The sequence below is a fragment of the Schistocerca cancellata genome, chromosome 5 (assembly GCF_023864275.1).
Source record: "Schistocerca cancellata isolate TAMUIC-IGC-003103 chromosome 5, iqSchCanc2.1, whole genome shotgun sequence".
NCBI classification, from domain to species: domain Eukaryota; kingdom Metazoa; phylum Arthropoda; class Insecta; order Orthoptera; family Acrididae; genus Schistocerca; species Schistocerca cancellata.
Genome location: NC_064630.1, coordinates 623,187,030 through 623,202,260, shown reverse-complemented (window position 1 = coordinate 623,202,260; position 15,231 = coordinate 623,187,030). Strand labels below are relative to the sequence as shown.

The 15,231-nt window shown below is 37.4% G+C and overlaps 1 protein-coding gene across 1 annotated transcript in view; it reads left to right on the top strand.

The window, feature by feature from the left end:
- The window catches only part of LOC126188930 (uncharacterized), a 200,897-nt gene that overhangs the window by 81,600 nt on the left and 104,066 nt on the right, over nucleotides 1-15,231 (top strand). Inside the window, exons 3-4 of the mRNA XM_049930651.1 lie at nucleotides 1,011-1,168; nucleotides 7,349-7,488. Coding sequence (XP_049786608.1) covers nucleotides 1,011-1,168; nucleotides 7,349-7,488 — 298 coding nt within the window. The remainder of the gene's footprint in view (nucleotides 1-1,010; nucleotides 1,169-7,348; nucleotides 7,489-15,231) is intronic.

The window sequence follows — 15,231 nt, the reverse complement described above, 5'->3', positions numbered from 1 at the left end:
ACAAAGAAATACTAAAGAAATTATGAATAGTTGTTCACAACGTCACAGTGTGGGTAATGAAAGGGCATTGTCATAATTTGGCTCAGTGCAGTTATCCAGAATTACAGTGTAGCATATTTGGAGTAATTACAATGCAAATGTCAACCTGTGTAGGTGCTAAACGCTCAACAAGAATTCTCTTCCATTTCTACTACTGTTAGAAATAACATTGTCATTATTCATTTGCGACATACAAATGCTTTGCTGTCAGCAGTATCCTAATTAAGTACAATACAGTAATGTGAAAATTATTTGCAGGAAGCAGGATAGCAATGAAATATTTCAGTTAGCTATCTTATGTTGTATCTGCTGAACACCTAATAATACAAAACTCATCTATGCTCCGGTAAAGTTTTGACTACCACTCGTTTTCAGACCATCCACTGTTGTAGTAATTGATGTTCGTAATAGATTGTCCACTATGCTAGTTACGTGTTTGTATGTTAATAAAGCTTCTACCTGTGTGATAAAAGGACTGCTAGTAAATATATTGCTGGGTTTAATTAGTAGTGCTTTTCAGTTAATAATGAGAAAAATCTTTTAGCTTAAAGTCTTTAACAGAATTTTTTTCTGTATGAAATTTAGTGTAGAGGATGGCTAGTAGAATGACAAACTAAATTTGTGACCTGGTAAATTTTAGTGAGAAACGTTCATATAACATTGTATTGTCTGTTAGTGGAGTGCTCCAGTTTTGTTGTTTAATTAATAAAAACAATTAAGAATCATATTTTGAAGATTCTTGCGTGGTATGGTATGTGTGAAAATCTGTTAGATAATGATTTGTTTATATCCAGATATATCAGTGACATCAGTAACAAACTATTAAATTTATGTCTAAGTTTTTTATGTGGGTCGATTACTGTTCTCCCTGCACACTCCTCTTCCTTGTGATTGTGGTGGTATTTTACAGTATTTATTACCATGGTGCTATATAACCACATTAATACCTTGCTTTCTTTAATCTATTGTAGCAGGGTGGATGTGGCAACAACAATTCAGTTGCATCAACTCCTGTGACCTGTTTAGATCAACAACTGCCTGTGACAACTGAAACTTCAGAGTGTGAATTACCAGTTCAGTTCACCAGAGAATTTGTGGAAGAACTGATTGAAAACGTCCAGTGTGTTGGGTAATTAAATTTGGTGTTTGATTTTCAATTTATCTGTTACATACCCAATACTAATTTTGTGGTATCAAGTTGGGTGGAGTGCGTGGGAGCGTGCTTGTGCATGCGCCCGCTAGCGCGCGCGCACACACACACACACACACACACACACACACACACACACACACACACACACACACACACACACACTAGAGAGGGAGGGGGGGAAATGTTCCATGTAGCAGAACTAAAAGTTTCAAACAGGAAAGTAGGAAATTCAGGAAGGCTTATGTGCTAGTTACTGATTCAACATAACACTATCCTGTTACATATACCCTTGATGGTCATAAAGTATATAAGTTAGTAAATTCCACAAGTATGTCTTTAAATTGTCAAAAACATTTTTCACTCTACAGGAAATTTCCATAATTAATTTTTTTCAGTAGTGTGTTGATTACTGGCGTTTGGTATCTGTTGTTACTGAGTAACTTCCAGCAGCTGCAGCATTCTCTTAATGTTCAGTTGTTATTAATTAAACAGTTCCTAGAGAATTTTTGTTGTATTATAACATACAGAGAGAACAACATACCAGTGTAAAAATAAATTATAACTTTGTGATGTGTAGAGATTTATATCAAAACTAGTTGCTGAATAAAAGTTTGCCTAATTAAAAAGTGGTTCAAACAAAACAAAGAAAATCTTCACCAGGCATAGTTTTTAGGATAAAATAGTTTTTTAAATCTCTGTGTGGAGTTTAACTGAATTGTGATACTGAAAGATCTGCAAATTACCTAGTCTACAGCTGTTGTAATGTTTTAGTTGGTTTTTTTGTTTTGTTGTTTTTTTGCAACAAATTTTTTAAGGTTTAATAATAGGTGGGCATATTCAGCTTCTTCGCATTTTTTCATCCATTGGTCCAAAAGTCGTACACGATTTTCATGTTTTTTTTACCTTTTTTCAAGAAAATCTGGAATCCCTTATACTCCCAAGAAAACTTAGTGTTTCGTTTACAGCCGTGGAAACTGACATTATCATTTTTGTGCATGATGACCAGGTCCCACCAAGTATTTTGATTACTGTATCACTAGTGGTGTAGTGTGGTGTGGTGGTCCCACTTACCTGCAGCAACAAATCAACACACACATTCAGTTTGATTCTCCTTTTTTCCCCAAAATATCCAGACTTTGGTGGGAATCAGTTTTTATTTTTCTTTTGATCACCATTCAATGAATCTTGAACAGAGTATGTGCGAAGTTCATTTTTCATTTGAAATGTAGTATTGTATTCATTCTTCTGATGTGCCTATGTCTTCAGCTATGCTGGAGAACTTTAATTGGTGATATTGGACAGATCTGATTTATTCAGATGTGGTTGCTGTTGTGGAATGTTCAGATGAAATGAATGTGACCCGTTTTCAATTTGGCTGCCAATTTCTTAATTGTTGAAAATTCTTTTTACAAACCTTAAAGTATGCTGGACAGACTTTACATTAGCGATATACTGTCCAAAACAAAGAAGTTTATCATAGCTCCATGTTCTCTATCACCTGTTGGAATGAAACCTGCACATAATGACTATCTTAATGGTAGGTCAGTGAAACAACTCCACTAGTGACTTAAACTATTGAGTGTGTACCTGCACACAGAAACATGTCCCCTTTATAGTAAGTAGTGATCTATCTTAGCCACACAATCACTGTATGATACTCAGAATTTTCTGTAGGAGCCAAAACATTATGACCACCTGCTTACTAGCATGTTAGCCCACCTTTGGAATGTGATACAGCTGCGATTCTCCATAGCATGGATTAAGGAAGCCCTTCATAGATTTTTCGAGCTGTGTGGTGCCAGATTTCTTCACACAGGTCACACAGTTTCCATGAATAACGGCTGGTGGTATGTGGTTGCAAGGCTGGCATCTGATAGCATCACTGATATGTTCCACTGGATTCAGATAAAATGAATTTGTTAGCATAGGCAGCAATGTCCACTCATTATCGTGCTGCTGAAAATGCTGTAGTACATTTCTGGCTGCCTTATGACACAATAATTCATTTTGCTGGAAAACACCATTGCTGTCCTGAAAGACAACAAGCATGAAGGGATGTTAATGACCCGAAATAATTTTGATGTAGTCAGCAGCTGTTATGGTGCCTTCAATTACTACCTCAGATCCAATGGAAGCCAAAGTGAAAATCCCTCACAGGATAATACTACCCTCATTGGCTTGCACAGTTGACATTTCAAGGAGCCTGGATGATGGACACACCTGGACACAACCATTGACATATGGTAACAAAACAGAGTTCATCCAACCAGATGACACTTTTTCATTGATCCAATGTCAACGATCCCACGGCCATTGTAGTCATAATTGATAACTTGTTGGATTAATGTGGGAGCACATAGAGGCTGTCTGCTGTGGAGCCCCATTGTTCAACAATGTATATTGTATGAGTACTCCGAAATACTTGTGCTTTCACCAGGATTGTACTCAGTCACTAGATCTGCCACATGTTTCTGCCTATCCTGTTTTACTCATCTGGCAAGCAGTGGACATGCAATGAGTCGTCTACTAGTGGTTTTACCATCCGTCAACACAACAGTAGCACGCAAACAGCCAACCAGCTTCTCCATTTCTGAGATTTTCTATCCCAAGTACTGCACCATAAAAATCTGCACTTTGTTACAGTTGCTTCTGTCAATGGATTTTCCTCACTTGTAGCCTGTACCATTGTTAAACGGATTCCCCATTAGTCTCTGCTCCACTTACATACTTCCCCTACTGTACTGCACCTCCACAACAGCATCAGGTGGCATTCAGTCTTGTGGCAGGGAGTTGTTATAATGTTTTGGCTCATAAAAGGATATTGGATGTAGTTCTGTTGGTAATTTCTGCTACTCATTTCATAGAAAGGTGTGGCCATTGCATCCTTCCAACAACATGGCACATTTTTTTAGTTTATGCTGTCTGCTGTACATTTTGAGTAAGTGAGGGGCAAACTCAGCTGTAAATCCTGTGTAGGAACTGGGAGAGTTGCTTCAGACTTTCTTCAATTTCTTTTTATGTCAGCTGATTCACAATGCCAGTGAAAGCAATATCAATATCCACTCATCTTTCCAGTAAAAACATAACCACCATTCGCAGATTAGGCCTTAAGCCTGTTCCTACTGGCCAGCAGCTGCCTAAAAGCAGTCTGAGGAGGGACACGTTACCAGCATGTTGCCAATCCCCCCAGCCATTATTGCCAGTAGATGAATTATATTGAAGCTGCTGCTTCTTTATTCACTGGACCTATGAGGCTAAGTGAACCCCTTTCCAGACCTCTACCTCTGAAAAATTCTGATGGGGTACCATGAAATAAACCTAGGTTTTCTGCACTGAAGGCAATGATGCTAACCATGGTTACGGAGGTGGTCCTCACCTTTCCATCAGGGCAAGAATTGAATCTGGGGAATTAAATCTTGAGCTTCCTTGTTGAAGGAACATTTGAAAGCAGAGTTCAGCATTTCTGCTTTGGCGTTGCTATCATCACTTTGAGTCTCTGTGTCATCTATGAGCATCTGGACACTACCTTTGATGCCACTAACTGCCTCGATTATTTCTTTGTCAAGATGACACATAGTTTTTCTTTTTCCTTTTTTTTTTTTCTTTTAATGTAATCAGTGAAACAACTGATTGCGGAACCTGCAATGCAGTGGATTTATTGTGACAACTGGAACTTTTTACCAAGCCGGGAATTCAGATCTGCTTTATCACAGGCCAGGGTACCTGGCACAACTCTACTTCCCACTCAAATTATTAACGTCATTGACTTTTCCAAACCCTACAATCATATTTTATCCTGCATTATATGTGGTAATAGTACTACTGGCAGAATGGATTTGGTGAAGGGCTTCAGTTTACCCTGATATAGGGATATACAGTGTGTTATGTACAAGATGACAGCACCGTCTCTGTCAGTGGACACGAACAAGTGTATCTTATGGGCAGGTCCTGATTGCTGCATGTCATTCTGGCCCATTTGTTGGTCATTGTGGCAGGTGAAGTATCGATTTTAACTAAGAATGAACTGAATGACATTGGGAAGAAGACTGAGACTGATGTCAGTAACATCTACTTGCAAAATAATGCTACTGCATCGACTGACTAATTGACATACTTTCTGCCCAATGTCAATACTGCAGTTGCCTATTACAGCCTGTGCATGATGGAGAGGTTGATCCTGAAATGCATCAGGAGACTCTGCATGATGTGAAAACTGCAGTATGATGTGCAATGAATGTAACACAGACTGATCTGTTTTCAGAGTGTTAACAAAAGGAGCTATAATTACTTCCTGCAGGTCTCTCTCTCTCTCTCTCTCTCTCTCTCTCTCTCTCACACACACACACACACACACACACACACACACACACGGCGTGCGCGCACACGATTGATTTGTTGAATATATGTTGGTAATATAATTATTTTGTAACTATTCCACTTACAGGGAGAGGTCCCCAGTGGTGGATAGACATTTGAAACCATATATATGTGGTAATGTAGGTTAATCTCAAAGATATTTCACCGTGCAACCATTCACCCTGGTAGGCTCTCAATTGCGAATAATTAATGGAAAAAAATTGGATTTTTGTATGATGCTCTAAAGCTTTCAATAAATTTCATTTTACAAAGTACTTCCATAGCCTAATGGTTATCATACTAACCTCGTATGTAAGAGGTTGTGGGTTTGAATTTCTATGGGTGTTCGAAATTTTTTACATTTAAATTGTTATCGAAATGACTACTTTGATCATTATTTTTTTATTTAGTTAATTGGTTTAAATGTATTTTTTAATTTATATTCCTAAGTGATATTTTAATTATTGTATTACATTTTTCAATTGCTCTCATATTTAATTCCAGTAATTCATTTTAAAGTTGGAATCTTTGTGCATTTGAAGTTAATTATCTCTCTTAATATGTCATAATATTTAAAATTTGGAACTACTGATCTATCAGTTAAAAAACTAAAAATGAAATAATCTATTTATATGTGTGGTGGTGTCAAAAATATAATTTTTAATTAAAAGATGTACATTTTCTTGGATGGTAGTCGTCATACAAACATTCAAATTCTTGTTGGATAATGAACAAAATAATGCATATGATTTAAACCGGAGAAGGTAGTATAAGTAAAGTGAAATCCAAGCAATATTAGGAATAGAAATAGTGACTGCAGTAAAATGGATAGAAATAAAGGATGATGAAAGTAAATCAATCTTAATACATGGCAGTCATTAAAACCACATCCACAGATATTCCAGTGGGAAAAGAATGATAAGAATTACATATGACAGCAATTGAAAAAGTTAAACAGTGGTTAAAATGATGTGAGAAGTCAGTAGAAATAAAAAAAATACATTTAAGTCAATAAATGGAATAAAAATAATGCTTAAAGTCATTTTGATGAAGTTTAAAAATAGAAAAGGTTCAAAGCACCTAACAAGATTCAAACATACAACCTCTTGCATGAGGCTAGTACTATAACCATTACACTATCCAAATACTTTATAAAATGTGGCTTATTTAAAGCTGTAAGAGCATCACCCAAAATTCCAATTTTTTTTGTCAGCTACTTGTAACCAAGGGCCCACCTGAGTAGTTGCAGGGTGTAATACCTTGAATCTTAACATACATCGCCATATGTAAGGTTTCAAAAAGTTAATCACATTGCTGGGGACCTCTCCTAGATGATTAATATGAGACACAGGTAAATAAATGTTTTGTGTCTCTAGTTTTCTGAGGGTTTTGGTACACTATCAGACACAAGGTCCATTTATCAGTTTTAGACATTATTCAGAGAGCACAGATTATATTCATAGATGTTATACAGAGAGTTGTTATGTTATACAAATGTGTGTTTATGTTGTGTGTATTATTTATTATGTCAGAAGCAAAAATAATGAGCAATACTGATTTATACTTTAAATAACTGGAAACTAAACTTGTCTTTAGGTGGAAGTGTACTGTGCTTTGTACTTTCCTAAGTAGTGTATCGAATATAAAACAAGGTTACCAAATTCCCTCCTTAGCCCTCCTGCTATGTCATAGAATTCTAATGTTTTGCTATGATTATCTTTTGTGTTCTAAATGTAATTTCATAAGCTATTACTTTAATTTATTCTCAATGGTCAGTGATGATATTTGGCTTGATATCAGTGACAAAACAGCAAGTGATGTACCTCATCACACTACAGAAGCAGCATCTCATTTAAAATTCGAGACTCAAGAATCTTTACCTGGTTCGCTGCCAGACCTCCTGTTACCTGAAGCAGCATTCAAGAAACACTCAGACACAGGTAAATAAATGTTTTGTTTCTCTAGTTTTCTGAAGGTTTTTGTACACCATCAGACACAAATGTGTTTGTTACAATTCGAAATCAAATACTCAGGTAACCAATTACGTTGTGGTGGAGTTCACACAACTGCTTTAGGTTCAATTACAGAACATTCTCAAGTCTCATAGACTGCCACTCTCAGAGTTCGGCGTCTCAAAGCAGCAAACCTATTTCAAAGCGAATGCTACGTGGGATGTTATTGAACTTTACCATACTCCATTGAAAATTCCATGAAGCCATAATGGCAAGATCTGCAACATATGTGGGTTGTTAATAGTTTAATGCGTGTCTGAACCTTTTAAAACATAATTGTACCCAAATATCTTTATTTTTTGTAAATATTTCAATATTAGTTTTTCATTTATTATAATGAAATGACCGTTCATATGATACACGTTTCTCTGAAACTTTCATATGAAGGGAGAGCTCACAGATTAGCTGCATGTACAACAGTGAATCATTGTATGCAAAGACAAATCTTATACACCAGGAAAATCCAAAATATAAAGAATCCTGTTAATCAACTTTCGTAGATTTCTTGGGAAACAACCCAGCAATGTAAAGAATTGTTAGAAACAGTCTGAAAATCTTGTACATGTGTTACTGGGTAGCTTGTGCTGAAAAGCAGTTGAAAAGAAAAAAAATTCGATATCTCACACCATTTACGGGTTAATTAGTATGGATATTAGCCATCGGGGTGTTGAACGTGCAAATGCAAGTGGCCCAGTGTTGCTTGTTCACATTTTGTAGACATTAGCACATGATACCACCCCACCTTTGTCTCATGTTTGAGTCTTATTACTGTCCCATGTCCAATTTTTGCATTGCTCTCTTGGTTGGTTTTAGGAAACCAAACAAAGAACACATTTGGTGACACTGGCCACTTGAATTTGCATGTGCAACAGCCTGATTAGCTAACATCAATGCTAATTAACTTGAAAACACCACAGCATATAAATTTATTTTTTTATTTTTTCTTTCCCCTCCCCAGCAATTATTTCTCAGTGCAGTCTACACTACAACACCCTTACAAACTTTCTGACCGCCTTGTGTAGGTAAGCTGCATTACAACTTCAGGAATGGAAATCAAAATTGTAAGTTAGATGTGCAAGATTATCATCATTAACATATAAACGATTTTGCAGCTTTTTGAAAATGTAAGAGTTGCATTAAATAGCTTCTGTTTTTCTACTTTCTGCTTGACTTTTTTTTTCCCCTCCAGAGTGTAATGTTGTTGGTGTTGCTGTGGGAGTCCAACTTAGACTCGAGGGACTTAATGCCTTGCAACCTATAGGAGTCCACAATGGATTCACTTTGTTTCTGCATATTTCACTTAATAATGGTTTAACAGCCTAACATTTGCAGCAGCTCAACATCTTGAATTATAGAAAGAGGCCAGTGCACCTCAGAACTGTGATTGGCCCCTTGAATTGTGGGTGCAGTGTGACACAGTGTGGATTGTGGGTCTTAGCAATTTATCAAGGTCACAAAAAATGCTTAAGACTTTATTTACAATTTATTAAGCACTCTATTTTGATCACTCATTCAAATAACATTCTGTACAGAAATTAATTAAATTTTCTAGGGAAAATAATTCCATCTCTGTTTTCCTGTTCTGCCTGCATCTTACAGGTGGTGAAATATTACCTGCCATAGTAGCCTTTTTACCAATATGTGTTAGTTGTTCAAAAATGTTTTCTAACTGGATAATGGATGGTTTCAAATTCGTTGTAAACACGTATTCTGTTGATATTATACTTGCCATTCGCTGTTACTGTAGCTACTGTTTGGTGCCTTTTGCCCCACATCATCTGATCTGCTTAATCAATAAAGTGTTTGCATTTGTTATTCTCTGTAGCACTCGTTGTTTTTTTTATTGCACCATTGCTTCATTGTGGCAACCATTTCACCTCCGTGTTTTCCAGAATTAACACATCCCTCCAATCATGCTGTTTTTGGACTACTTCTCCAGTGTTCTTTTCTTGACTCTCTCCTCTTGCTAACTTTTGGCACCTTTTTACGTTTTAAGTTTAATACTGTGCAGAAATTGCACAACGCTTTTTGTCTAGGACACCACATTTTTGTAAATATCACCGTAACATTCAGTAAAGGAGAAGATTATCATTGTTTGCATTTTCAGTATTATTAAATTGCAAGTGCTTCAAGATGATTAGGAATCTGTTCTTTGACATTACTTTTTCTATTTCATTACTGCAAACTTCCTTCCTTGACCCGCATGATTGTAAGGTGGCAAATTGACAGAAACCCATCCAAATTACAATCTTTCTACTTCTTGAATAGAATTTTTTTTTTTCCCATCAGTGAAGATGAGAATTAGGATTAATATTTTCTTGGATATAATCTTCAGGCTTTCCCGGTGCACAGTGTTTTGGCAGCGTGACTTTGTCAGAGGCTACTGGGATTGCTTGTCAAGTGGAAAGGGCCTTCCCCTCCTTGGTCAGTTGTAAGCATTGTGTATGCTGTCTGCCCTTCTTCATACGGTGCATCACACAGAGTACTGGCATTCCTCCTTTGGACCTGTGTGCTTGCGTACCATTTTCAGTGTGATGCAGTATCAGGTGTTCCCTCTGTAGTCTACTTCCGCTAGAAGCATACTTGAGCTGCATCCATCCACACCGGATGTGCTGCAACACCCAGTGCAGAAATGCACTGTGCAGGGCAGTGCAGAATGGCGCTGAGCAGTGCAGACCTGTGCAGATTGGAAACACTAAATTTTCTGGTGTGCGCACATGCACTTCAGTAACAATGCGAAAAAATAAACGCTATGAAACAGCCACACACAAACCATTTCTTTTGATATACTTACACTGCGCAAAACATGTTCATTGTTGCACAAAGCAGCATGGTTTGGCATCCACATCGGATGCGCCATGCTGCACTGAATCTCTTGTAATGGTTTTGTAGAGCCAGCATGAACATGGTTTTAGGTGTTGTGTCTTAGATCTGGTGGGCCAGGCTGAGTGCTGGTGCTCCACATTTGGTCAGCTGTTACTGTCCATGCGCTGGCCTTTCGTCTTCGGTCCGATGTGATTCGAAGCGTATCTTTATCTCTATTGACTCTTTAAAACACTGTCCCAGTATCAGGACAGGGTGTATACGACCCGGGACAATTGGGAGATCTGGGAAAAACCCGGGAATTTTTTCATCCGGGAGAAAACCGGGAATTTTTTAGAATTCCTGGAATTTTTCGTTATTTTAGTTTTAAGTTAATTTTTTGTAATTTTGACTGGTAAGAACTGATACTCTAACAATGGATATTACTGTATCCTGCTACTGCAGAATAATACTGCAGCATTAAAACATGAACGAGAGAAAAAAACAAAAATAAAACTTAAATTGCAAAGGAAATGCGCCATATAAAATAACACAGTGCACGTACAAGCATCTGTCAACAGCAAAATGTGATAAATGCTTTAGGAATACTATGCAATGCTTCATAACAACAAATTGCCTTCGATGAGTGTGACGTCACAACAGGTTACATTGAGATTCATTTAACCAGTTAAGAGTGGGCTCATGCACATGCGTAGTTGAGTCGCATACGTGTAATAACTTCTTCTGCTTCTGGCTACTGAAGTGTGGCTGTTGGCTATGTAAGCAGCAACCAGCCACATGAGGTACCTGGAAAATGTTTACTGGCGCGCCCAAGCTGCCAGGTTCACACATGTATCTGAACCGGGTGGCAAAATTTCGGAGGGGGGGGGGGATTCTTATTCTTGATGGGAGGGGGGGGGGGGGGAACATGTTTCACAAAGCATCTAGCATCCAGCGCACATTGGGCAATCGATTATTCATATGATTTTGAAACACAACCCTGATGGTTTTTGGATGTTTTTGAACACAGTCTAAGTTGATTTATGAATGAATTATAAGTTGATTTTTGAATGCGTGCATAGTGTACATGATGTCTCTCCCAGAGGAATCCTCGTCGCATCTAGAAATTAACTTTCCATCAGACAAAACGCACAATTGCTGCAATATTAGAAAGGACCTTTTTGTTTTATCCCGCACAAGGTGACAAATAGACGAAATCAGATCGAGAAACCACACGAGTCTTGGGTACTATTTGTATTAACAGCTTTTTCAGTATTAGACGATGACATTTCGACTTTTCGTGTAGCCAAATGTTTGGCAAACTTTGATGAGGTAATAGTCCTATCGCAGAAAGGAAAGCACGCCGTGTGAAGCTGTAGCAAGATCAGAGAGAAAAATCGCTAGGACCTAAGGTCGAAGAAATGTGTACTGTCTGGCTTGTCTCTTGGCTTTACTGGTTTTAGGTACCCTATATTTAATTTTATGTCACACAGAAGAGCAAGTTATTAGCTAATAGGCAATAAAGAGTCCAGATTTTCTGAAGAGTTCTTGTTCTCCCGGTTACAATTAATCCCATCCAGTATTAATTACGATTTTTGTATTTTTTTCTTTTTAAAATGGGCACGATATCAGACCGGCCGACTGGGAGCAGGAGAGGCACTACAGGACATTTTAATTACCACTGTCCTGAAATAGTTCGATGGCATCCATTACAAAATATACACGTTTGAGTTGCACAGAGCGAAATACAGTGACATGCGGTATGAGAATGTTGTTTAATGAGGTGTGGCACTGCACTTCAGCGCACTTAAGACCAAATAACATGTTTTACATTTCCTCGAAGATATATCTTTTGTGTATCAGAGTCTTCAGAAAGATGTGCACTACAAAATGAACTTATTTTTGAAAAGTCGTTAAAAGTTTTTTCCGGGCGTCATGATGTGCAGCGCAGTCTGATTTTTAGTGTTTACGTTTAGTAACTTTTCTGTTTCCTCTTCGTTTACTGCTCTTGCGTCAAATGAAAACAAGACGGATTTCTGTGGCTGGGAACTATCAAGTGAATTAAAATACATTCACATAATTACGGAAGGCTAAAAATGTCACTAGTTTCAGATTTTATTTTAATTCCACCTTTCTGACATTCAAGCATTAATCGCCTTGCAGAACAATAGTTATTTTTGTTTGTTTTCCAAAGAAATTAGGCTTTTATTAAGCTTTCCTGCTGATGCAGTAAATTTATTTGAAACAAAGTGTTTAATTCCACACTATTGGCGAGTTTCAACTGTTCGCTGCATTTCAAGTGCACGTTTTCATTTTCTAGCATGAATGGCATTATGCCATAATAAGGAACCAAATATGAGATAATACAGTATTGGTGCTCCAAGAAAACTTAAGTCCCGAAAATCACACCGAAAAGCGTAATATCAGATAAAGGCCTACGTCATTGGGAATCAGGATATACGAATGTGCGCTTTAAGGCGAACTATGCATTTTAGAATGGTTCACGAAATTCCGATGCTCTTGGAGTATCCCCTGATGTCTTGTTTCTTTAATGACATAATGTAAGAAAGATCTTTTAATGTTTTAACATGTACGAACATACGGGCTTCCTATGTCACCGTAGCTGTGCAAGCGCGGTAGCGCCTCATATCTGGCGCTCTGTGGCAACTGCTGAAATGAATCTAACAGATCGCGGGAAAATATTGCGAATTGTGGTTCGAAAAGCGTTATTTTCAAAGTAAATTTCCTTTTACGCAAGATGAACTATGTGCGAGAATGTACAATGCATTTCTTAAATCACAGAGCGTTTGCTCTCATTTAAAAATCAACTCTTTGATGACCAGCCATTTAGAAGAATTTCGAGCCCAGAAGATGTGAGATTTATGTCGGTATTAAAAATTTTACTGGCGTAATTGTGTGATATATCTTAAAGTGTAAGATACGGTAAACAGATCAACATTATATGTCAAAGCTTAGCTTCTCTTGTAGCTTATTAATCTTAGAGACAAATATTATATGCGAAAGCTTTGCATTTCTTGTAGCAACACTATGTATATTAACTTAAACCATTAACTTTTCCTGTTGGTGGAATTAGAATTTATGCTTTTGTAATACGAAAGTATGCAGCGTACATGTTGCTGCACATCAAAGATCTTTCCAAAACGCATTTTTCCCCCCGAGTTTGGTTTTCTAAAGTGCTGAGAAATTCTACGCTGCTGTATAAAACCATATCCATTCAAAGGATTGATAAGTTTTACTGTTCCGACGGAATGTATACTGCTACTTAACATGGAAAAAGTGTATTTTCACCCGGGAGAAAATGTATTTGTAACCGGGAGATCCGGGAAAAACCAGGAATTTTTTTTCCCTTGTCCGCGTGTACACCCTGCAGGAGGTCTGTGCCAGAACCCTCGTTTCATCATAGTTCGTGGAATGATTTAGTTTCAGATAGTGCATGGCAATGATTGAAATAGTTCCTGTTTTAGTGGGGTACACCTCATATGTTCTTTGCACCTGCTTTCCACTGTCCTACTCATGTGACAAATTTACAGAGTGTGATATTGACAAGGTATATTATAAATTCTTGGTTTTTGTAGTCCCGTGTCATCCTTCACATTTACCAGTTGTCCTCTTATTTTGATTGATGTTAACATTCCTGAAATTCCTGCTGATTTTGGCTGAAACAGATCATACATAGGGAGGGTACATCATAGTCATTGCTTCATCTTCCTCTGCGTATAAATCATGTAGACTCACTTGAACTGATTGCAGAGAAATTTGATGGTACTCTGTTGCTCTATGGGAGTCAATATTATGATCAGAGCGAAGGTATAACTATAGGCAGCCCTGTTTCCAGTGGTTGCCAGTATATTTATGGAGAGAATTGAAAATCATCATTTTGCTTCAGCTTCCTTGTTTTGAGTCTTGGTGGTAGGCTTTTTCTGTTCTTCATGATAGTTCCAACAGCCGGTGTCCGATGTTCCTACAACATGTTCAGTACAGACACACTTGTAAATTGACTCCTTGGGTAAAATAGCCATGCACAAAAATAGATTTAAGCAAATGAAAAAGCTGCACCAGTACAGGATATGACTGCCATACACATGACCAATACACGCATGCCCATATGGCGTACAGGCATAATGCTGGTTATGTTAATGCAAAATACAAAAATGTATTTACTTGCCACTGGAATAGTATGTTAATTAAGATGGAGTTGAAATTAGACCATCAGACTATGACTGTGTAATATGGTATCTAACTTTAGGACATTTGTGTTTGTGGAAGTGACAAAAAATTTAAAGTGGTACACAGTCATGGATTTGAATGTGAAACATACTTGGCAACTCCGTTATTATCTTCAAGAGTTGTCTGGCCATTAACTTTATGGTGTCCAGAGCTGAAGTCTGCGTAAACCAGAAGATTGGAACAGATTTGACACATTCGTGTGGTGGAAATCATATACTTCTTTTGCCTAAGCGATGTTTGGACAATTGAGGACCAATATTGACCAAATAATTTCAAATTCTAAGGAAAGGTATTCAGTGAAATGCATGCATTCTCTTCTTGTATAGACCAGGGGTTCCCAGACACTTTGGCACTCTGCACCACTTGACAGTTTAATATACATGTTAGAAATATGACACATACAAGTAATAAGGTTTCATAGAAGTACTATTTTACTGTCATTCGTGTTCACCTTACCCTACTTATTTGTAGCAAATAGTATGAAATTATGGGTCACTGCTGACACAAATATTTACTGACTGAGAGAGGAACTACATTAAAAATATTTTTGTAATTTGTACATCACTAATAATATAAACCAGTTGTCCAAAAGAGTAATAAACTGAACATGACATAGTGTAA